The sequence below is a fragment of the Geotrypetes seraphini genome, chromosome 1 (genome assembly GCF_902459505.1).
Source record: "Geotrypetes seraphini chromosome 1, aGeoSer1.1, whole genome shotgun sequence".
NCBI classification, from domain to species: domain Eukaryota; kingdom Metazoa; phylum Chordata; class Amphibia; order Gymnophiona; family Dermophiidae; genus Geotrypetes; species Geotrypetes seraphini.
The window spans coordinates 498,469,049-498,492,735 of record NC_047084.1 but is presented as its reverse complement, the minus strand read 5'-3'; the positions used below and the strand labels follow the sequence as shown (position 1 = coordinate 498,492,735).

At 44.6% G+C, this 23,687-nt stretch overlaps 1 protein-coding gene across 19 annotated transcripts in view; it reads left to right on the top strand.

Annotated features, from left to right (window-relative positions):
- LOC117351636 (transducin-like enhancer protein 1) overlaps positions 1-23,687 on the top strand; it is a 307,381-nt gene that overhangs the window by 70,268 nt on the left and 213,426 nt on the right. For all 19 annotated transcript variants that reach the window (XM_033927342.1, XM_033927370.1, XM_033927331.1 and 16 more), the window contains exon 5: positions 15,046-15,108. In XM_033927342.1, coding sequence (XP_033783233.1) covers positions 15,046-15,108 — 63 coding nt within the window. The remainder of the gene's footprint in view (positions 1-15,045; positions 15,109-23,687) is intronic.

Genomic DNA, 23,687 nt, shown 5'->3' with positions numbered 1-23,687 from the left:
TACCCCTCGCGCGTTATATGCCTGAGCGAGGTATACAAAAGTTTTTAAACATAGTTCCCACCCCGCCCGACGCCCGATTCACCCCCCCAGCAGGACCGCTCGCACCCCCACCCGAACGACCGCTCGCACGCGCTCCCACCCGCACCCGCATCCACGATCGGAGCAAGAGGGAGCCCAAGCCCTCTTGCCCGGCCGACTCCCCGACGTCCGATACATCCCCCCCCGGCAGGACCACTCGCACCCCCACCCCGAAGGACCGCCGACTTCCCGACAATATCGGGCCAGAAGGGAGCCCAAACCCTCCTGGCCACGGCGACCCCCTAACCCCACCCCGCACTACATTACGGGCAGGAGGGATCCCAGGCCCTCCTGCCCTCGACGCAAACCCCCCTCCCCCCCCCAACGACCGCCCCCCCAAGAACCTCCGACCGCCCCCCCAGCCGACCCGCGACCCCCCTGGCCGACCCCCACGACCCCCCCACCCCCCTTCCCCGTACCTTTGGTAGTTGGCCGGACAGACGGGAGCCAAACCCGCCTGTCCGGCAGGCAGCCAACGAAGGAATGAGGCCGGATTGGCCCATCCGTCCTAAAGCTCCGCCTACTGGTGGGGCCTAAGGCGCGTGGGCCAATCAGAATAGGCCCTGGAGCCTTAGGTCCCACCTGGGGGCGCGGCCTGAGGCACATGGGCCCAACCCGACCATGTGCCTCAGGCCGCGCCCCCAGGTGGGACCTAAGGCTCCAGGGCCTATTCTGATTGGCCCACGCGCCTTAGGCCCCACCAGTAGGCGGAGCTTTAGGACGGATGGGCCAATCCGGCCTCATTCCTTCGTTGGCTGCCTGCCGGACAGGCGGGTTTGGCTCCCGTCTGTCCGGCCAACTACCAAAGGTACGGGGAAGGGGGGTGGGGGGGTCGGGGGGGTCGCGGGTCGGCTGGGGGGGCGGTCGGAGGTTCTTGGGGGGGGCGGTCGTTGGGGGGGGAGGGGGGTTTGCGTCGAGGGCAGGAGGGCCTGGGATCCCTCCTGCCTGTAATGTAGTGCGGGGTGGGGTTAGGGGGTCGCCGTGGCCAGGAGAGTTTGGGCTCCCTTCTGGCCCAACTACACAAAGGTACGGGGAAGGCGGGTGGGGGTATCGTGGGGGTCGGCCAGGGGGGTCGCGGGTCGGCTGGGGGACGGGCGGAGGTTCTTGGGGGGGGGCGGTCATTGGGGGGAGGGGGTTTGCGTCGAGGGCAGGAGGGCCTGGGATCCCTCCTGCCCGTAATGTAGTGCGGGGTGGGGTTAGGGGGTCGCTGTGGCCAGGAGGGTTTGGGCTCCCTCCTGGCCCGATATTGTTGGGGAGTCAGCGGTCCTTCGGGGTGGGGGTGCGAGTGGTCCTGCCGGGGGGGGGATGTATCGGACGTCGGGGGGGGGAGCATCAGGCTTTCAGGATGGGGACAGACCTTCAAGGGGGGACAGGACTTCAAGGGGGACAGTGCACGGAAAGTCAGGGGGGGTGAACGGAGAGTCAGGACAGCGCACGGAAAATCAGGGCAGTGCACGGAAGTCAGGGGAGGTGAACGGAGAGTCGGGACAGCGCACGGAAAGCCAGGGCGGGCGAAAGGAGCGTCGGGCATCATGCGCGGTATACCCGTGAGCGCGGTATACAAAAGTTTTTGTACATATCATCGTGATTTCTGCGCGCTATACCCGTGTGCGCGTTTTACACGGGTGCGCGTTATATCCGCGAAAATACGGTACATGGAAATTTGAGCCAAAATAGCTCTCCATGTTGTAACATTCTTGATTTAATTTCAAGAAATGATTTTCATATTTTCTAGGTTGTGTACATATTAGACAATACATTTTTTTATTTCTTTTTCTAAAAAACACAAGACCCAGTTGTCTATTAACATTGCTGGACCTGCTTCTTGATCTTCTGTTGTATAATCTGGGTCATATTTAGTTCATCCAAAGAGACATCCCTGGAGCAATAACCTGTTGCTTTTTTAAATCATCTAATGGTCCTCTTAAATGCCATTTTGCTATGAAAAATAATTTGGGCACCCCTTCCTGTTTCTTGTATCTACTTAGTTCTTTGGTATTTGATGAAATTACCATATATACTCAAATATAAAATGATCTGAATATAAACAGAGGTGACCTTTTTTTCCCCAAAAAAATGGAGGAAAAAAGTTGACTCAAATATAAACAGATTAGAAAGTTTAGGTGATCCTAGTAAGAGAGTCTACAAAGACTAGACCTCCTTGCCATAAGTTTTAACACAATGTTTTTTAACTTTAAATGCTTTTTTAGTGCAAAACCATAGAATATTTACAATAACAGCAGTTTAAACAATATCTGTTTAGATTAAACAATCCCTTTCGCCATAATCCTCCTGTTTCCTACACCTTATTCCTCCTACCCCAAATTTTAACACATTAACTTCATAATTTTAGATTTTAGTCATCGATAAATGATTTCAAATCCTTCAAAACATGATTCCTCATCAGAATTCCCAAATAGGCCTGTGGCGCTCGCCTCCTCTTTCTATCAGAACAGGAAGGCATGTAGGCCCTCGTGCTCAATTCTTACTTTGAGAGCTGATGGGCTATGTGGGCCCAGACCTGTTATGGAGCATTATGGCCTTCCAGAAGAGGGCTCTCGGGACAAAGGTAGCCTATTGACTCTAAAGAGGAGTTCTGTGGTTTGAGGTTGTTCCCATATCCCTTAGTAGTTTGAGAAGCCTTTGAGAGAGATGTATTTTTGGGGTCTGCTCATGAAGGTTCCCTAATGGCTACTTGAACTTGAAGATAGGAAGCAGTAACATAGAATAGGATGGCATAAACAGAAACCCTATCCAGTCCAAAACTGCTCAGCTCTATAATTCCCACATAACCTTCAATTTATTAATGAAGCACAGTAACACTTGCAACCCCCCCAAAAAAAACAAAAATAATAAAACCCCGAATACAGGTACCACTGTCTTTCAAGGACGCCCCTAAGTTGGCACTGCGCTTACCATTGAAGAAAGCTGCAGCTGCCAATGCTGTATGGTGATCAGGTGCAGGGCTTTGAATGTCTGCACATGGTCAAGGCCTACTGGTTCCCATCTTCTCTAGTGGGTGGGAGTTGGTAGACCTTGAGCATGTGCAGAAGTTAAGTGTCACGCACTGGATCACCATACAGCATCAGCAGCAACAGCTTACTTCAGGGTCAGCAGCATTGGCTTTCTTTGGTGTCAGTGGTAGTTAGCAGCTTTTTTTTCAATGGTAAGTATGGTGCCGACTGAGGGAGGGTGTCCATGAAGGATAATGGTGCCTGTATTCATCAGCGGTTATATGGTGGAAAGCTGCGCTGGTGTGTGTGTGTTGCATAGGATGGGTGGCACACATGAAAGAATACAGCCCCAGTGGTCATCAGGTGTTGAATGGAGGAGAACAGTTGTGCTAGTGGTTGGGTATTTGCTCAAATATAAACAGAGATCCCTATTTTGCACCATTTCTTTGGTCCAAGAACCTCGGTATATCGGAGTATATACGGCATTTCTGAATGGAAAATGAATACACAGATTCATTTGTTTGATCATTTACTTCATCCTAGCAGCATTTGGATATACAGGCTCCAGATTTTCATTGTTAACTTGTAATTTGCTGCTTGTTTCGCTGCATGAATGTCTTTCTATGCATGATTAAGCTATTCAAAATTTTGTTCTTTTTTTGGGAAAACATAATACAATGCAAACCTTAGCTCGCCGGGGGAAGAAAAACTTTAAACTTTCTGACCTAGCAAAATTTTTATTAGTTCAGCTGCTTGCACACTTCAGGCCAGTGTTACAGAATGCCACAGGGATAGGTACCAGTGGTTAATCACAGGGCTGGAATGGGGGAAGAGCCCACGGGGACAAACCTGAGACTAATATCAATATGTAAAAACATAACACGTCTTAGACAATTGACAAATGAATTCAGTAGTTTAAAAAAACACAAAAAACCCTGCAGAAATAGCTTTTGGATTTAAATGAACTACTGTTAAATGACATCATTTGTCTTGTCTGTATTTGATGTGGCAACAAAAGTCTAGGAGGGGGCCTTAACCCTTTCAGGACCATAAGGATCGTAGGCCAAGTTTTGTGGTTTTGACGACATTTTTATGGTAAAAAGGGCTTGCAGATGCCAAAAAATTGATTTTTTTTTGTGAAATATCATTATTTTTATTTAAAAAAATCACACTTCTGGCTTATGGACAGTGTGGCAAGTGAATCTTCTCGTCAATCTGGCAACGACGCTAATGAATGAATGTCGGAACCAGTTTGTTTACATAAAGGCAGTATCATATGGAATCCGTACATATCAAATTTAGAACTGTAGACTATCCCAATCAAAATTTATAGGATTTTAAAGTTATGGGACAAATATGTCCCTTGGTCCTGAAAGGGTTAAGCAACTGTGAATCTCACCCCATGCGGGGTGGGTAACAGTGTCTGGGGATTGTGCAACATGGTGAGAGAGAGGTGGGCATCTCTCCTGCCGATCATCTGACACTCATTTGCTTGAATTTCTTAGCTGTTCAATGTATCAGTTAAATCTGTAGCTATTTAGGCGAATCTGTCTGTGCTACCTTCGTTTTATTTCCTCATTGCTTTTCGAATGGGTTACTATAGCATTACCAATGCTAGTCTCCCCAGCTCTATGATCCAAAGGCTTTAATCCATCCAAATACTGCCATCAGACATCTGACATACATACTCACAACCTTGTGACCATATCACTCCACTTTTTATGTGACATCACTGGGTTACCTATCAATTACAGGATTCAATTCAAGATTCTGATCTTAACCCTTAAGGTTATCTACTCTTTAAACCCATCCTATCTGTCTTCTCTGATTTCCCCTTGCATGCCGCCTCATACCTTACTCATCTCTTGGCATCATCTCATAATTCCTCCGATCTTTTGCTCCTGCATTTGTTTGTTTGGGTTCCCCTCCCATTGCTTTTTGTGGAATTATTTGCCTGTATTTCTTAGATAAGAGTTCTCACAAAGTTTCAGGAAGACGATCTAATAGAATCAAGCGGGTATTTGTTCCCCTACCTTTCGTGGCTTAATCTTCCCCTGGTTTTATTTTTACTTTTTTTAAAAAAAGAATTGTATTTATGTTTAATTGTTGTTTACCGCTTCCCTCCTTATATGTATTATTGTATTAGGAATGAATGTTATGTTTGTTGGTTTTTAATATTTTACATAACTTTGGAACTTATGTAAATCACATTGGATTTGGACTATGCGAGTTAATCAAAGAAACTAAATAAACTTGAAAATAAACTTAAACTTGATCTTTAGTAAAGATTTATCTTCCCCTCCCCCCAGCTGCCTTCATGGGCCAATGATCTAGTGGACAGCATTTTTTCTTCTTTTCTACCCACTCCCATGAACCTTTTCTCCTACCTTTGCTGACTAAAGGTAACAGGGAGGAGAGGGGTGGTGGCTGAGGGAGGGTGACCTCCGCTGGCAGGAGGCAGTGGGCATCCCTCCTGCCATATTTAAATTCATTGGCGGCGGGGGGTGTCTGGTAGCAGGAAGGAGTGGGCATCCCTCCTGTCTTATTTAAATTCATTGGCGGCAGGGGGCTTCTGGGAGCAGGAGGGAGTGGGCATCTCTCCTGACATTTTTTTTTTTTTTTGGTTTGGGGAGGGAGGGGGCTTTGTCATGGGTCATTGGGGAGGGCTTTTCATTTTATTCTATTTTTTAATTGAGCAGATAATTTTGCATGTGTAATACATGCAAAATATCGGTGCCATTAAAAAAAACAACAACCTAGCAGAAACCCTGACAACAGGCTGCTTCTCCTGTCACTACTGTCGGGGCTCTGCACATGTCTCAATTGCTCACTGAGCGATTGAATTGGTGGGTTTGCATGCAAATGATTCGCACCTCCCTGCAAATCATTTGCATGCAAAGTTGATAGTGAATCAATTGCTGTTTGAAAATTGGCCCGAGAATCGGCCAAGAGCAATTAGTGAATCTAGCCCTTAGACTGTAAGCCCTCTGCAGAAACTACTTGCTCACTTGAATATAACTTGCCTTGAACCGTCTTAACTGAAAAGCATGAGCTACTTTAAAAAAAAAAAAATATCAGATCTGAGGCTTGCACCATTTTTTTCACAGTGAAGCATATTTACTAAGTTGTATTAATTAGTTTGAAAATTCCAGTCAGTGGACATGAGATGAGAGGGACTGGGCCTCAGTTAACACATGGCAAATGGTAATCCTACGTGTAAACTGCTAATGTGACAGAAGACGGTGCAGTTTATACCTCCAGAGTTGTAGCTAACTTTATTCTGCTTTATTGGCCATGCTGATAAACATGATTTCTCTGTGATAACATGACTGCAGAGACTGGCAGTTATGCAGGTTGGGGCACAGGGGCCAGCAAGGAGTGCGTAGTTGGTACACCAAACCTACTCAGACTCAACTTTTTTGTTTCTACTGTATTAACTCCTAATAGTGTGTGTATGTACATATACAGTATAGAGAATGAATTTATATATAAGTATAACATGATAAACGTTCCATATTATATATGTGCTTTTATTTTGGTGTTGGTATGTTTTTATCAACTTCACCCAAAATTGCTTCTGACTCTGCTACCCTTGGGCCAGTATGTTATATATTTTAAAATCTGTTAGATCATCTTAAAACGTGCCTTTTGATTTAACCAGTACTACAGCTTATTTTCGTGTACCATTGCAAGACCTTTCAAAAACTTGGATCTTAGCTCAGTAGAGCTTGACATTTCAACCTTAACTGCTTTGATTCTGTAGGTAATTGACTTTGTTATATGGGCCGGATAAGGAAGTCATTTATATATGGATTACACTCTAGTCTGGATTCACCACCATAAATTGACACATCCTTTTATCCTCAAAGGTTTTAATAATTGACAATTTTAAATAGGGGGTTGACTAGCAACTTGGAAGTATGCTTTGTCTGAGTACCTTCTGGTGTAAGTCTAGAACAGTGTTTTTCAACCTTTTTACACCCGTGGACTGGCAGAAATAAAATAATTATTTTGTGGACCAGCAAAATACTAGGACTAAATTTTAAAAACTCCGTTTCTGCCCCATCTCTGCGAGCTCGGTCACCTCAGTAACTATAGAAAAATAGACAAATATAGTGCAAAATATGGACAGCAGATATAAATTCTCAAAACTGACATGTTTTGATCACTAAATTGAAAATAAAATCATTTTTCCTACCTTTGCTGTCTGGTGAATTCATGAGTCTCTGGTTGCGTTTCCTTCTGTCTGTGTATCCTTTCTTTCATTTCTTTCTTTCTGCACTCAGGCCCAAGAATTGTCCCTTTCTATTCCTTCCCTGTTTCCTTCCTATTTCCTTAGTTCCCCCGGTGCCTCCTTCCCATGTTTTTAGTGTCCCTAGTGCTTCCTTCCCATGTCTTTAGTGCCCCCAGTGCCTCCTTCCCAAGTCCTTAGTGCCCCTTCCTATGTCTTTAGTGCCCCCAGTGCCTCCTTCCCATGTCTTTAGTGCCCCCAGTGCCTCCTTCCCATGTCTTTAGTGCCCCCAGTGCCTCCTTGCCATGTCCTTAGTGCCCCCAGTGCCTCCTTCCTGTGTCTTTAGTGCCCCTTCCTGTGTCTTTAGTGCCCCTTCCTGTGTCTTTTTAGTGCCCTTTTCCGTGTCTTTTTAGTGCCCTTTTCCGTGTCTTTTTAGTGCCCTTTTCCGTGTCTTTAGTGCCTACCTCCTGAGTCTGTAGTGCCCCCAGTACCTTCCACACTTTGTCCCACCCCCATCCCCAAAGCCAGCCTGCCTGCCTGTCTACCTCCTTCCCTCCCTACCGTGCAAAAAAAAAAAAAAAAAAGCCTCCCTCCTTCCTTTCCCCGGGTTGGCTGCTATCTTACCGCTCTGCTGCTGCTGAAGCCGACAGGAAGTCTTCTTTCCGACATCAATTCTGACGTCGGAGAGGACGTTCTGGGCTAGCCAGGCAGCGATTGGCTGGCCCAGAACGTCCTCTCCAACGTCAGAATTGACGTCGGAAAGAAGACTTCCTGTCAGCTTTAGCAGCAGCAGCAAGGCGGTAAGATAGCAGCCAACCCGGGGAAAGGAAGGAGGGAGGCTTTTTTTTTTTTTTCGCGACAGGTAGGGACAAGAAATGATCACCTGTCCTGTTGTCCTCGAGCACAACTTCGGGACGCTGTCCCGAAGCTGTGTGTGGGGACAACGGGACAGGAGGTCTGAAAACTGGACCTATGGTCACCTTAATCTTGCCGGCCCTGCACGGACCGGCAGAAATTTCCTGCGGACTGGCGGTTGAAGAACAGTAGTCTAGAAATCACTTCACCCTTCAGACTGCCTTTTGTAATTGTTCAAAAGTTAAGGATTTTTTTTTCTTCTTCTTACTTACCTATATAGGAAATGAGGGTGGGGCATGGTACTTCTCTGTTCTGACTTGCTTGTCTGTGGCATTCGTATCTTTGCCTTTTATTGTGTGTTGTATTTTATATAAAAATTAAGATGTTAACTTCATTGATTGGTTTACTTGACCTGAAGAGTACAATCTTGACTGATGGTGGTGGCCCAATAGCAGAGAACATGTTGTGCTCTGGGCCGTTTCTTCATGTTGGTTCATGCTCCAGAGAAGAATGGATTGATCATAAGGCATAACAGTATTTTTTTCTTAAATCATGCTCTCAAATGTCCTTATAAGAATCCTGTTTGGCAACAGCTGTATGGCTGTTATGGGCACATCTTTAACGAGGACATAAATAGAGTGCAAACACTTAACATCTAGCAATGGTTAGATCAAAACTATTTAATCCATGGATTAGAAGGAGCCAGTGCATGGGGTTGGGAGGATGAAGAAGAGGAATAAATAGGAAATGGAACATACCCATTTAACAACTTGCAAAACTCCTGCTTAATTGCAAAGATGCTTCAGAAATAAGGGCAGCTCTTGAGCCAGGGTAGGGAAGAGCTGCAAAGCATGTCTAGTCCTTCACAAATTAGCACTCATCCTTGCTGTAGTAGGCAATGAATGGCATAACTGTCAGAGTCCCTGCGCCCCCTTTGATAAGCTCCATACTTAAAACCTGCCGTTGAAAATGAATGCATTCAAGAGCTCTGCATTAAGGACACAAACAACCGAGGACACTTGAGATGTTTTGAGAGCTGCTTTATGGCAATGAAAGCTTTCTCATGAGATACAGTACCCAGTGAGCCAAAAAAAAAAAAAAAGAGCATGGTCACCTACAACTGTTACATGAGACATTTATTCACATGTCTCCATCCTCCATACCCCACTAATCCCATGATAATATTTAGGTGTGCAGCAGCATTTAATTTAAGCAGTATGTATGCCAACTGTTCATATGGTTGCACAGAAAGGAAGAAGGCTTTGAGCCTGTTAAAACCACTCTAAAAGGAAATAGTAGAAAATCATCATCAAACCCGGTTCATTAGTGTCATACCAATTAATTCAGCCTTTGATTTTCTAGCATTCAAGTCTTTAGGTTTATTTTTATCCCCTTGTTTTTTTAAATTATTTCTGTGTTAAACATCATATAACACATCTAATTTTTGAATTTACTTGATTTCATTAGGGTTTTGTCTCAGAAACATGTTACATTAAAATACATAGCTTCCTTATCAGCAGCAGATGAATCTAGAGACAAGTGGATTGTATCCATCCACCAGCAGGTGGAGATAGAGAGTATATACTGTATAGTAGAGAATGACATGGAGACACATTTTCCCCCGTCCCCATGGGAACTAATTTTCCCGTCCCATCCTCGCGAGTTCTTTTCCTGCCCCTATCCCATTCCTGCAAGCTCCGTCCTCATCTGCACAAGCCTCAAACACTTTAAAATCATGTGTTCGAGGCTTATGCGGTTAAGGCAGAACTTATAGGAATGGGGCAGGGACAGAAGCAGCAACAAAGCTTAATGTTTTTGAGGAAAGAATGAAGGGTGCAAGCCAGATGAATGAGAGAATATGAGGGAAGAGGTAGGTAGATCACAAGAAGTGGGAAAATGGAGCAGCTTGCATTAAAGATAAATGGAATGCTCACTTTTTATAGAGGACTAGTCTAGAAATGTCTTCTCTTTACAAAATGCAGTAAAACCTTAGTTTGCGAGCATAATTCAAGTTTGTTAAAATCGTATTATACTGCCAAATCAGACTTCAAGGCAGTGTACATACCATATTAAAATACACATATTTAAAAATTACAGAGTACAACAAAGGTATATCATACAAGGACTTAACAGTACAAGGCTGAAGGACAAACTGGTACAGAAGGGAGGCGGAAGAACTACGTTATTTATAAGAGAAAGAACAAGTGTAACAGACATAAGGAAGGGAGCTGATACCACGTGAATCAATCGGATTCAAAGAGAGCATCCTTAGCAGGACGGTTGAACATTAAAAGTGTCCTTAAATAGATAGGTTTTAAGTTTGAACTTAAGGTCTGAAATGGTATTGTCTTTTATTAAATACTTTGGAGCGGCGTTCCACAAACTGGGAGCGGTAATTGAAAAAATGTATGGGCGCATTGTGTTAATATGTCTCAGGGAAAGTACAGCAAGAAGATTTGAGAAATGGAGCAGAGGGTTCTTTGGGGATCATGAGAAATCGGTATTCTATTCAAGAAACTGGAGGTATTCGTAGAATGGATTTTAAATGTTAACAGAAGAATTTTGTAGACTATTCTGTATTCCATAGGAAGCCAGTAGGCCTTAATAAATAGCGGTATAACATGATCATATTTTATTGGCCTTAAATATAACCTTAATAGCTGTATTCTGCATGATCTGCAGGTGCCTAAGTTCTTTTTGTATTATTCATTTGTAGAGGGAATTACAGTAGTCTAGGTGAGAAATTATCAATGAATGGATTAAGATATTAATGGATAGAGAATTGAGTAACTTAGAAAGAGAGCGGATCATTCACAATCTTTGAAAACAACTACGAATTACTGTACTAATTTGGTGATAGCATGTTAGTTCTGTATCAAACGTGACACCTAGAAGTTTGAAGGTGGGGGACTGTTTGCAAAGGAGTAGTTGAAATTGAAATTGGGTTTGTAAGGGATTAACCCTCTTTTATTGGGAAGATCATAACCTTTGTTTTACTGATGTTTAGGGCTAACATGTTAGCAACAAGCCAATCGTGAATTTTTGTGAGCTTTTGATTGATAGCAGGTACTTCTTTAAGGTCATTAAGGTCTATTGGATGAACTAATTGAATATCAGCATATGCGAATATGGTGAACCCTATAGATTGGGCCAGTGTCATATTCTGATATTCAATTAGTTCATTCATAGCAGAATTCGATAAAAGATGAGTCGTCTTTGTTACTCGTATATCATAGATTGGGCCAGTGTCATATTCTGATATTCAATTAGTTCATTCATAGCAGAATTCGATAAAAGATGAGTTGTCTTTGATACTCGTATATCAAAGTAAATTTCCCCATAAGAAATAATGGAAACTTCACAACCCCAAAACTTTAATACAAAATACTGTATGTACTCGTATTGCAAGACCTTGCTTGTTTAGAACAATAACTACACTCCTGAATTGTCAGAGAGAGAGAGAAGAACCATCGACTCAGTTGTGATGATATGATGTGTGCATGCTGTATGTACTTGTATTGCAAGACCTTGCTTGTATATCAAGTAAAAATTTAATAAAATGTTTTGCTTGTCTTGCAAACCACTTGCATACCAAGTTACTTGCAATCCAAGGTTTTACTGTAGTTCTTTATGAAGATTAAGTGTCTGACTTTGTCTAGCTTGTTGAAATGAGAGCTATTTGCCATTACATAATCTTTGCATTTATTAAGATTTTGTTAACTTCAGTCAAATCTGAGATTTATATCTCTGTATTCACTCTTTTTTTAATGTGCAGTATTTACATTTTTGAAATCAATATACTGTATTTTTTTGCTCCATTAGATGCACCTGACCATAAGACACACCCTAGATTTAGAGGAGAAAAAAAACCATTCTGAACCAAATTCTCCCTACCAGGCTCTGCACCCAATCCCACACTCCTTGCCAAGCTCTGCACCCTGTCTCCCCTTCCTACCAGGCCACTTCCTACAGGGCAGGCAGGCATAGTGGCTGGCAGGCAGATGGGGACAGGGCAGGTAGGCAGGCAGGCCTCCCCCCCCAGGCAGGCAGCAGGAAAGCCCAGGCCTCTCCCTCCTCCTTCCCTATTTTTAATTGGGCAGGGTGGGTAGACAGACAGGCCCCAGCTTATCCCTCCTCCCTACCCCCCAGGCAGGCAGCAGGCAGGCCCTGGCCTCTCCCTCCCTATCCCCCAGGCAGGCAGGCAGGCCTCGGCTCTCTCCCTCCCCTGCGTGCACCTTTTAAAAAAAAGTCTGGTGCCTTCACTCGCTGAGAGCGGCGCACAAGGCTGGTTGGCTGCCTGGTTCCCGCCTCTTCCCCTGAGAATGGCAGACATGGCTGCCTCCTCATCTGTTCTCTTGCAGCATAGCAGTGCACCAGGTTGCCTGCCTAGTCCCGTGTCACTTCTCGTGAGAACAGAAAAGGAGGCTGCCGCATCTGCTGTCCGTTTTCGGGGAAGCGACGGGAACCAGGCAGCCAGCCTTGTGTGCCAATCTCAGTGAGTGAAGGCATGGGGAGATAGGGGGGAGGGGGGTGGAGAGCATGAAGAGGGCCAGCAAGCAAGGGGGGGTGGCAGCATTAAAATAATGTAACGGGAGGAGCGCTTTGGGTATTCGCTCCATAAGACACACCCTTATTTCCACCCACTTTTGGGGGAAAAAAGTGCATCTAATGGAGCGAAAAATAAGGTAGTTAAGGCTAATTAGTTCAAGATTCAATCAATTGAAAATAGTCATCTTTGACATTTTCAGATGCTGTTACTTTTATATCTACTCTGGTTTCATAATAGTTTGAACTTGGAAAGACTTAGCCAGTTTTCTAAGTAAGCATATGTCAAGCATTAGTTTTACTAAGATAGTATGGAACTTATTTTCAAACACAAAGACATCCAAAAAAGGCATAAACCAGCACTTAGACATTTTTCTCGCTAAAACATCCAAGTGCCAATATTTGAAACCAACTTTCTTGACATCTGTCCACTAAGCATCCAAAAAAGAATGACACGGTGATAGAATTTGTCACCATCCCCATGGATAACCACAGAAAACCATTCCATGTCATAGTGTCTTTCTCAACCTCAGTCCTTCTACACCGGCATTCTTGTGCCCATTCATACTCTGATTCTTCCCTCGCTCCTTAAAGAATGACATGGGGATGGTTTCCCATGGTTATCTGGAGGGATGGTACCAAATTGTCATCATGTCCTTCTCTAATTTCAAGGGGGTATATTATGGGCAGGCTTTGTGCGTGCTTAGCCCTTGAACATCTTGCAGTGATAATCAAACCTTTCCCAAGATGTCCAGGATGCAACTTAGATGTCTAGAACTAGACCTATTTTTAGAAGTGCCTAAAAGGTACCAAAATAACCAGATTACTGAAGGGATTAAGTAATGACTCCCTACATTCCCCCAGTGGTCACTGATTCAATTGAAACAGTAAATACCTGTCTCTAGAACAGCAGTACCTAGTATGTGAAAGCTTAGTAGAGCAGTAAGCAAGTTTCTGGAGTAACCTGGTGTGTGGTGTAATGAACCATAGAGAGAGGTCTGAGGTCCCTAACCCACAGAAGGATTGTAAAGACCTGCAACGTGACATAAACACACTCGCGAAATGGGCCGTGACATGGCAAATGAGGTTTAAAGTGGATAAGTGTAAGGTGATGCATGTCGGTAACAAAAATCTTATACACAAATACAGAATGTCCGGTGCAGGAGTACTGGACGACAAGTCAATGAAGCCGTCTGCACAATGTGCGGTGGCAGCAAAAAGGGCAAACAGAACATGATTAAGAAGGGGATCACAAACAAATTGGAGAAGGTTATCATGCCGCTGCACTGGGCCATGGTACTTGAAGAAGGACACAGTACTACTCGAAAGGGTCCAGAGAAGAGCGACTAAAATGGTTGTTTAACTTTGTGGCACACTCCCTTGTGACTGTACACTGTTCAGTTTACTCTGCAGTCGGGTGGGGTTCAGGTTTTTCTCAGACTTTTTGTCTGAGTTTTTTACTGAATCTTCCCTCCGACTTGCATAAGGAGCCTGTGATTATACGTAGACTTATAGCCAATTGGCTTAAAATACTTTGGCTTGGAACTGCTAGTCCAGCTTGTATGTCTGAGGCTCGTTTTGATTAAATATTTTGAAAAGACAGTGACAGTTCACAATGGAGTGATAATTTTTGTATTGGTAATATATACTGGATAAAATGAAGGTGTGACAAAAATCCCTGAAAATATTTCTGAATTCTGTCTATATATGCTCCATTCCTTGTAGCTTTGCTTTTTTTCCCCCCAAAATATGCAGCTTTAAAACAAATGATCAAGTGTGTTCTATTTTTTTTTTTTTCTCTCTTTTGGTTTTTGGCTATTATGAATTTAGATTTTATTTATTTATTGTAACTTTGAAAATAATACATCTAAGCATGATCACTTGCAATAAAGAAAATTATTAAGCACAAAAAAAAAAACATTACACATTTCAAAATTTGTAAAAGAATGAATTTAGCTTATTAATATCAAAAAGCTTTCCCTTGTCGGGGTGTGTGTGTGTGGTTGGTTGCCTTTTTCTTGTTTTTAAATCTTAAAAGAGTAATATTTTAAAGAAACGCATTAGAAAGTGGATGTTTGTGATTACTTGCTAATGAGCTCCTCTTGAAGACCAGCTCAGTAGTTCACTTATGTACAAATTAAGGATTTGTTTACAGCCTTTTGCAGGTGTCTGTGCAGCGGATGCTTTAGTATACTGTGTACATTACTGTTTATGGAGAACTGACACGTGTTTAGCATTCTCTGCCCCTCCCCCCTTTTTTTCTGGTGTTTAAGCCTTTTTTTTCTCCCTGAAATGCAGAAATTTAATTGGATGGATGCTTTTAAATTATGGTTATATATTAATGTGTGTTTACCTTATTTACTTTCTTTTTTTTCTTAATAGACAGAAATTGCCAAGCGATTGAATACAATCTGTGCTCAAGTCATCCCATTTCTGTCTCAGGAAGTAAGTAAAACTGTTCAGCTGTTAAAGTGCAATTATGTTGCTTCTCTGTTCACAAATTAGCTAGTTTTAAAGATGTTAATTTTATCACAATGTGCAAGTGTGAGGAACATCTGTTGTAGCTGAAGTGTGCAAACCTCCTGCTATTTGGTCTAACAGATCACGGGGCAAACTGGAGACGACTGCATTAGCCAAAATTGATTCTTTTCTGATGAGAACTGTCAAATGACTATCTAAGATACTTTCTCACCAGGTCTTTGATTTAAGAAGATAATGCTCAGGGTGCCTTTTTTTTATTCCTTTGTTGTTAAAAAAGAAACTTTGTGCTTATAATACTTTCTTTTTTTTTTAAAGTGTGGTTTTCAGACAGGTGATGTGACACAATTTTATCACGAGGCAAAGAACATAGATTGGAGACTGGTGCCACCCTGGGAATTGCACTTATTTCTGTAGAAATGCTATACATTTGCTGCTTCTGTGTCAATATATTGCTCCAGATGTGAGAGTCTAATTCAGTTAATTGTCAGCATCCTGTAGTTCATGAGTGATCAGCAAGTACATTTTAGAGTTTCTGCACCAAGCAATCTTATCTACACGGGGCAGGAGAAATTATTTCATAAGTTACCTAAAATGTTTTTCTCCAAAAAGTAAGAGTATTGCCACTGAGGTCCTACAAATGAAAATTAGTGATGTTTACTTTTGTGGGGGCACAGAGGCAAAATGAATGGGTATCATGTGCCTTATTAAGGTGTGGGGGGGGGAGGGGAAGTCTGTGAAACCTAGGATAGGATTAGGGATGAGAAGTAACAACGGACAGCAGGAATTTATTTTAATTTAGTTTTTTAAATACAGAGGAGGGCTACACTAGATGAGAGTTTTATTTTTTTTTTTTTTTAGATTTAGTGCTGCATATGCCTTTCAGTGCTATATACACTTCTCCTTCCATATCCACGGGGGTTAGGGGCAAAGCCGGCCCGCGAATATTAAAAAAAAACGTGAATAATATCCGGGCCGGTTCTTCCCCTAACACCCGCATCCCATGGCTATTTTAAGCCCTGCAAAGCCCCCCCCCCCTTAAGCCTTACCTGTAGTGGGTTTTCGGGGCAGGAGCGATCTTCCCACGCTCCTGCCCTGTGCAGATCGCTCAGAGGAAATGGCTGCCTTGAGCTCCCGTAGTCTCTCGAGCCATTTCTTGTGAGCGATCTGTACGGGGCAGGAGCGTGGGAAGATCGCTGCTGCCCCGAAAACCCGTTAGACTAACAGGTAAGGCTTAAGGGGGAGGTGGGGGAGGGCTTACAGGGCTTAAAATAGGCCAAAAAGGGGTTTTTGGTTTAAAATCATGAATAACCGAATCCGCGGATGCTGAAACCACGGATTCGGAGGTGGAAGTGTATGTGATAAATAGTAGTAGTGGGAAGGAAGGATTCAGTTTGGTCAGGAGGGGAGGGAGATCAGGGCTTATGCAGACCATGAGGGTCCTCTCCACTGCTTCAGACCTGGCAATAGGTTTCTCACTTTTATGAAGTTTGATCATTATATGTGCTTTTCGAAGACAACATAGGTACCAGTATGCCTTTATAAAATAGACTTCCAGAGGTATCCTTGGTAGTGCACAAATGCTGTCTTTAATTTATGCGGGCATGCACCTATACATTTAAGTCAACTCAGAGGGTAGACCAAAACGTAGTCACCCCTTTCATGCCCTGGAGCACTTATGGACTTTACCCCAATCCTCAGCGACACCACTTGGAGCTCAAAACACTCTCATTGCTCCAAGCTTTATGTGTCAACTCGTCACTGGATCGATCTTTTATATTATATTATTTATGTTTTTCAACTTTTGTATATATTCAAACTTCAATATTCACATTTTAGAATGATTTTTAAGCATATCACTTAGCTTAATCATGTGGTCTCTGGCAGGGGATTAACACCGACATGTTGAAAAATATATATAAAATATAGTTGAAAAATATATATAAAATATGCTTAAAAATCCCCTGCCAGAGACCACACGATTAAGCTAAGTGATATGCTTAAAAATCATTCTAAAATGTGAATATTGAAGTTTGAATATATACAAAAGTTGAAAAACATAAATAATATAATATAAAAGATCGATCCAGTGACGAGTTGACACATAAAGCTTGGAGCAATGAGAGTGTTTTGAGCTCCAAGTGGTGTCGCTGAGGATCGGGGTAAAGTCCATAAGTGCTCCAGGGCATGAAAGGGGTGACTAAGTTTTGGTCTACCCTCTGAGTTGATTTATATTGATTGTATACCCTGGGTGAAAAATAACTAGTGCTATTGTTGAATCCTATACATTTAAGAACATGACATAAGAATTGCTGTACTGGGACAGACTGAAGGTCCGTTAAGCTCAATATCCTGTTTTCAGTAGTGGCCAATTCAGTTCACAAGTACCTGGCAAGATCCCAAAAGACTAAGCATATGTTATGCTGCTTATGCTAGAAATAGTGGGGTTTCCCCAATAATGACTTACGGAGTTTTCTTTTAGGAAATCATCCAAGCCTCTTTTTAAACGTTGCTACGTTAACTGCTCTGCTTTACCACAGTCTCTAACAATGAATTCCAGAATTTAATTGCATAAGAACATAAGAATTGCCATACTAGAACAGAACTAAAGATTTATCAAGCCCAGCATCTTGTTTCCAACATTGGCCAACCCAGATCCCAAGTACTTAGCTAGATCTCAAGTAGTAAAACAGATTTTATGCTGCTTATCATAGGAATAAGGAGTGGATTTCCCCAAGCCATCTCAATAATGGGCTATGGACTTCACTTTTAGGAAATTCTTACCTTTTTAAAATCCTGCTAAGCTAACTGATTTTACCATGAATTCCAGAGTTTATAATTACATGTTGGGTGAAGAAATATTTTCTCCGGTTTGCTTTGAATCTACTGCTTAGTAACTTCATCGCATGCCCCCTAGTCCTAGTATTTTTGGAAGGAGTAAATGAGCAATTCACATCTGCCCTTTCCACTCCATTCAGTATTTTATAGACCTCTATCGTATCACTCCTGAGCTTCCTCTTCTCCAAGTTGAAGAGCCCTAGCCGCTTTATCCTTTCCTCATAGGGAAGTCAAATCATCCTTTTTACATGTTGTGAAGAAAATTTCTCCAGTTATGATGTAAGTATATAATCTCAATAAAAAAATCATAAAAGATACAAAGAAAATGCAAAGTATCACAATAAAGGAACAAAAATTAAATGAAATATATATTGCATGAAGTCCACATTCAGGAGAAGCTAAAAGCAAAGAAGCAAAACTAAATTATGCAGACAGTGTCGTCCGCACCCTTAGGCAAGAGGCCCCGGAACGCAGGGACGATAATTATGCTCTTGTGACCTAAGGTAGGATACACAAGAAATGTCAGGATATACGTTTTCAGGATTTTCCCCAACACCAAAAAGAAAACCAGAGGAGTCAAAATGAAAATCCGGACTGGATTTATTAAGTTCCCCTATAGAAAGGGGCCAACACACTTGGTTCCGAATCCTTCAAATAAATCAATGAGCTTTCAAACAAGAAAGGAAAACAGCTTAATGTTCCAGTCCCATATTGAAAAATCATAAATCCAAACAGCTCCCAAAAGGAAGGAAAAGGGAAGACTCTGTATTCAGGAGTCTTAACTTTAAAGTCTTTGGCTGCACTACGCAGAAAAATATAAACAGTCTTTTTGCTTTTCTTAGAACACAAAATATGTCCCAAAAGGAACAGTGTCTCAACACTGCCCTATGTCAGCCGGTAGTAAGGCTGGCCAGGTGGTGTGCTCCACGTGCTGATATATGCCACATTAAAGAGCCCGCAATCCCACCTCAAACGTGGGGCAAAAATTCCCCCCACCACACTGGCAAAACAAACACAAAGCCAGAAAGTTTCAAAACAATTCAGTATCCCAAAGTTCACTGAAATAGCTGTACCTCTTAGTCAGGTCGACCGGGAACTGCTTTGGCAACGGTTATGTCCATAGGCTGTCCTTCCAGGCTTGGTTCCACTCCCAATTCCATGGCCTGGGGATCCTCAGAGCAACTGGGAGACAGCACTGCATCGGCTTCTCCAAGCTCCATGCCTTCCGTCCATTCCGGGTTCTGCAGAGCTCCTAGTCCTGAGCTAGCCAGAGGGAACTGTTCCTGGGACTGGTTTCCTCTCCTACAACCCTCCCTCTCCCTTACTAACTGCTCAGACTTTAGGTTCAGGAGTTTACAGCCCCGCCCAACCTCCCCAGCTGGAACACATTTCCGGTTGGAAGCCTTGGGCAGGAAAGGGGGAGGGGAAGCCTGTAATTCTACTCCCCGGCTCCCTCTGCTGGGATTGGAAAAAATGTCAGGAAAAGAACCCTCTTGAGGTTTAAACTGCTGAGACAGAGGGTTATATGTTCTAGCCACTGGCTTAGGGCTAGGATCAACCCTAGCTGGCATAGCCTGCATATCACATACCCCCCCCCTTAAATGCCTGCTAGGGGAGGGCCTATGCCTAAGTGTCTCTTTCTCTCCAATTCGTGAGAGAGCGTCTGCATTGTTGTGTAACCGCCCTGGCCTATGTATGGTCTTATAACGGAAGGTTTGCAGGGCCAGATACCATCTAGTGAGCCTAGCATTAGTGTTCCGCATTCGGTTAAGCCAACTCAAAGCGGCGTGGTCCGTTACTAATGTGAACTCCTGCCCCTCTAAATAGTGTTCCAGACTCTGTATGGCCCATTTGGCCGCTAAGCATTCCAGTTCTACCGTCGCATAATGTTTCTCATTATCATGTAACTTTCGACTTAAATATAGAACTGGATGCTCTAGCCCTTCCACCTCTTGGCTCAATACCGCTCCCAGCCCGGTTTGAGAAGCATCCGTTTGTAGTATAAACGGTCTTTTAAAGTCGACCGAAGCTAAGATGGGCTCTGAGCACAGACAGGACTTTAGCTGTTCTACAGCTACCTGACCCTCCTCCTGCCACTGCAGTTTGTCAGGTTTATTCTTTCTCAACATTTCTGTCAATGGAGTAGCCTTGGTGGCAAAATGAGGAATGAAACGTCGGTAATATCCTATCAATCCAAGGAACCCCCTAAGTTGTTTTTTTGTTTCCGGTATCGGATATTCCCGAATGCATTGGACCTTATCCAGTAGGGGCTTCACTACGCCCCGCCCTACCTGGTACCCCAAATATTTGACCTCTCTTTTCCCTATACTACATTTCTTTGGATTGACTGTAAGGCCGGCCTCCCTCAGCGCCTGGAGCACCGCCTGCACTTGTTTTATATGCTCTGCCCAATCCCGGGAATGAATGATAATGTCATCCAAATAGGCGGACGCATACTGCTGGTGCCCTCTCAGCACCTGTTCCATCAGGCGCTGGCATGAAGCCGCAGCATTATGGAGTCCAAAAGGCATCCTAGTGAATTGAAACAGCCCTTGAGGGGAAGTAAAAGCTGTCTTAGCTCGGGCAGCCTTCGTTAACGGGATCTGCCAGTACCCTTTGGTGAGATCTAACGTAGTCAGGTATTGGGCTTGTCCCAGTCTATCCAACAGCTCCTCCACCCGGGGCATGGGAAAAGCGTCAAATTGGGAGATAGTATTTAGCTGGCGAAAATCGATACAAAACCGGGGTGATCCGTCAGCCTTGGGAACAATTACGATCGGGCTGGCCCAGGGACTCTGTGATGGCTCTATGACTCCCAGTGCCAGCATCTCCTCCACCAATTCCTGCACTAACATCTTCTTCTCCTCCGACAGGCGATAGGGTTTAACCCTCACTATCTTCCCTGGTGGGGTTAAGATGTCGTGGGACGTGACTGTCGTGCTGCCCGGGATGGGAGAAAATACATCCCTGAATTCCCCTACTAGTCTTTCTACGTCCCCCTGTTGAGGTGGGGAAAGATCTTCGCCCATATTGACCGCCTCCTTTACGTTAAATTCCCTTATTTGAGGCCCGAACTCATCGTCCTCATACCTCTGAGCGATGAGTGCCAGTACCTGGCGATCCTTCCATGGCTTCAACAGGTTAATGTGATAGACTTGTTCCTTGCCCTTACCATCACGGACCTTGTAGTCTACTTCATTAATCTGCTGTACCACTGTACCCGGCCCTTTCCACTGGGCGAGGAACTTGTGCGGATCAGTGGGCACTAACACCAAGACTTGTTCTCCGACTCTCAAATGCCTTTCCTGCACTTTCCTATCATAGTAAGCCTTCTGCTTACCCTGACTTTTCTCAATACCGGTGCGTCCCTTCTCTACCAGATCCCTAAATTTTTGCTTCAGGTCCTTTAAATAAGAAATGATGTTGGTCTTACATTCCGGAGGGGGGTCCCATTGGTCTTTCAAAATGTCGAGTAAACCCCTAGGTTTCCGCCCGAATAGCATTTCGAAAGGGCTAACCCCCAATGAGACCTGCACTTTCTCCCGACTTGCATATAGGACCCAAGGTATCATAAGATCCCATTCGGTCAGTTCAGGCCCGGAGACCTTTTTAAGCATCAACTTAAGGGTCTGATTGAACCTTTCTACTAACCCGTTCCCCTGGGGGTGGTAGGCAGCCGTCTTTATATGGCGGATACCGAACCTCTGCCAGAAGGACTCCATCTCACGGGAAACGAAGTTACTCCCTTGATCCGTGAGGACCTCCTTGGGAAACCCCACCGAGCAGAATAACTCCACTAATTCCCTAGTTATGTTGTGGGACGTGGTCCTCCTCATTGGAAAGGCCCACGGGAAACGAGTCGCGACGTCAACCACCACCAATATGTATTGATGGCCCCGAGGGGTTTTTTCCAGGGGTCCTACTATATCCATAGCCCACCTTCCTAGGGGTTCCTCCACCCAGGGAATAGGAATTAGGGGTGCCCTTAAAGGTTTCTGAATCGACAGCTTTTGGCACACCGGACAGGAGGCACAGAATTGAATTAACTCCTGCCGTAGCCCCGGCCAAAAAAACCTCTGCAGTACCTGTGTCTCCGTGGCATCTACCCCCTTATGACCGGCCAAAGGGTGGTCATGGGCCATCTGCAAGATTAATGTCCTGAAACCTTGCGGGACTACTAATTGTTCGCCCCGATCCCCCTTTCCACCCTCGGACTTAACCCGGTATAGTAACCCTCGCCTCACCTTCATATTGCCACCCCCCTTATGGGTAGTTCCTACCTGTTGCCAGGCGGCTCGTAAAGTGGGGTCTGCCCTCTGTTCTACCTGAAAGGAAGGGAAAGTTTGGATCACCTCTTCGGGTATAGAGGGTACCTCCCTTTGACGAGCAGTGTGGGTGAGGGCTTGCCTTCTTTGCCACTTTTGCCGCTTCACCTGCGCCTTAGATGGCCTCGGGAGTTACCGGCCTGGAAGATTTCCCGCATGAAGGGGAATGTCTGCCCTAAATTCTCCCCTGCAGCTCTGGCCTTCTGACTCTGGGCACGAGTACTCACTAGGGCCTGCTCTGTGTTCCACACGCCAGTCCAGCCCCCCCAGTCCCGGCCTAGGATCAAGTCATAGGGAGCCCCCGGGACCACCGCCACCAGAAGAGGGTCCTCCCGGGCTTCACACCGCACCTGAATCCAGTGCGTAGCATAGTCGTGAATATCCCCGTGAACACACCGGATAGAGACCTTAGGTCCCTCTAAGCTCTCCTCTCCTCTACCTTTCCGGATGGTGTCCCAGACTCGAGTTTTTATCATGGACTGGGAAGCCCCACTATCCAGAAAAGCGACCACCGGCTGTCCCTCCACCAGTACTCCTACCCGATATCCCCTCTGGGTATGGTCAGTGAGGCCGTGGTCTCCCAAGAGACCTATCTGCCCCCCTTCCTTCCCACCCGAAGTGGTAAGCGTCGGTTTTACGTTACACTGATACTGCCGGTGCCCCGCCTTCCCGCATCCAAAACAGGTGATGGGGCTTTTCCCGGGCATTGGAGTATCAGGTACCTTCCTCAGGGACATCGGGCTACTTTCCCAGGCTTTATTTAAAGGCCTCCCTTGCTCTCCCTGGCCCCTACGTGGCCCCCTGCTTCCCTGGGCCTCTCCCCCAGGTATAGAGGTGTGTAGGGAATCCAAATAAGCCTCAGCTAGGTCAATTACCTGAGACAACGATCGCTGGCCCTGTCTCTGGATCCAGGCCTTCAAACCCTTAGGTACCGCCTCAAGAAACTGCTCATGCAGAATTTCGGTAAGTAAGGCCTGGGCGTCCCCGAGACAGGGTTGCAGCCACCTCTCAGCTAATTTCCGTAACCTATGAAAGAGAGCCTTGGGCCTTTCTTTTTCTCCCATTATGGAACCCCTAAATTGCTGGCGATAGTGTTCCCGGGTAAAGCCTAGGTAATCCAACACATGATTTTTTATGGCTCTATAGTTACTGGCCAGCTCAGGACTAAGAGTCTGATAGGCAGCCAAGGCTGCACCAGCCAGGCATGGTATCAGCCTCGTAGCCCATTGGTGCTCCGGCCAGCCTGCTGCCACAGCCATTCGTTCAAATGCATGTAAAAAATCATCGGGAGCATCTGTAGGCCCCATTTTACATACTTGCATGGAGTGGAGGCCTTGCGCTGCCATCGAAGCTCCCATAGTTGCGGATGCTCCCGCTGCAGTC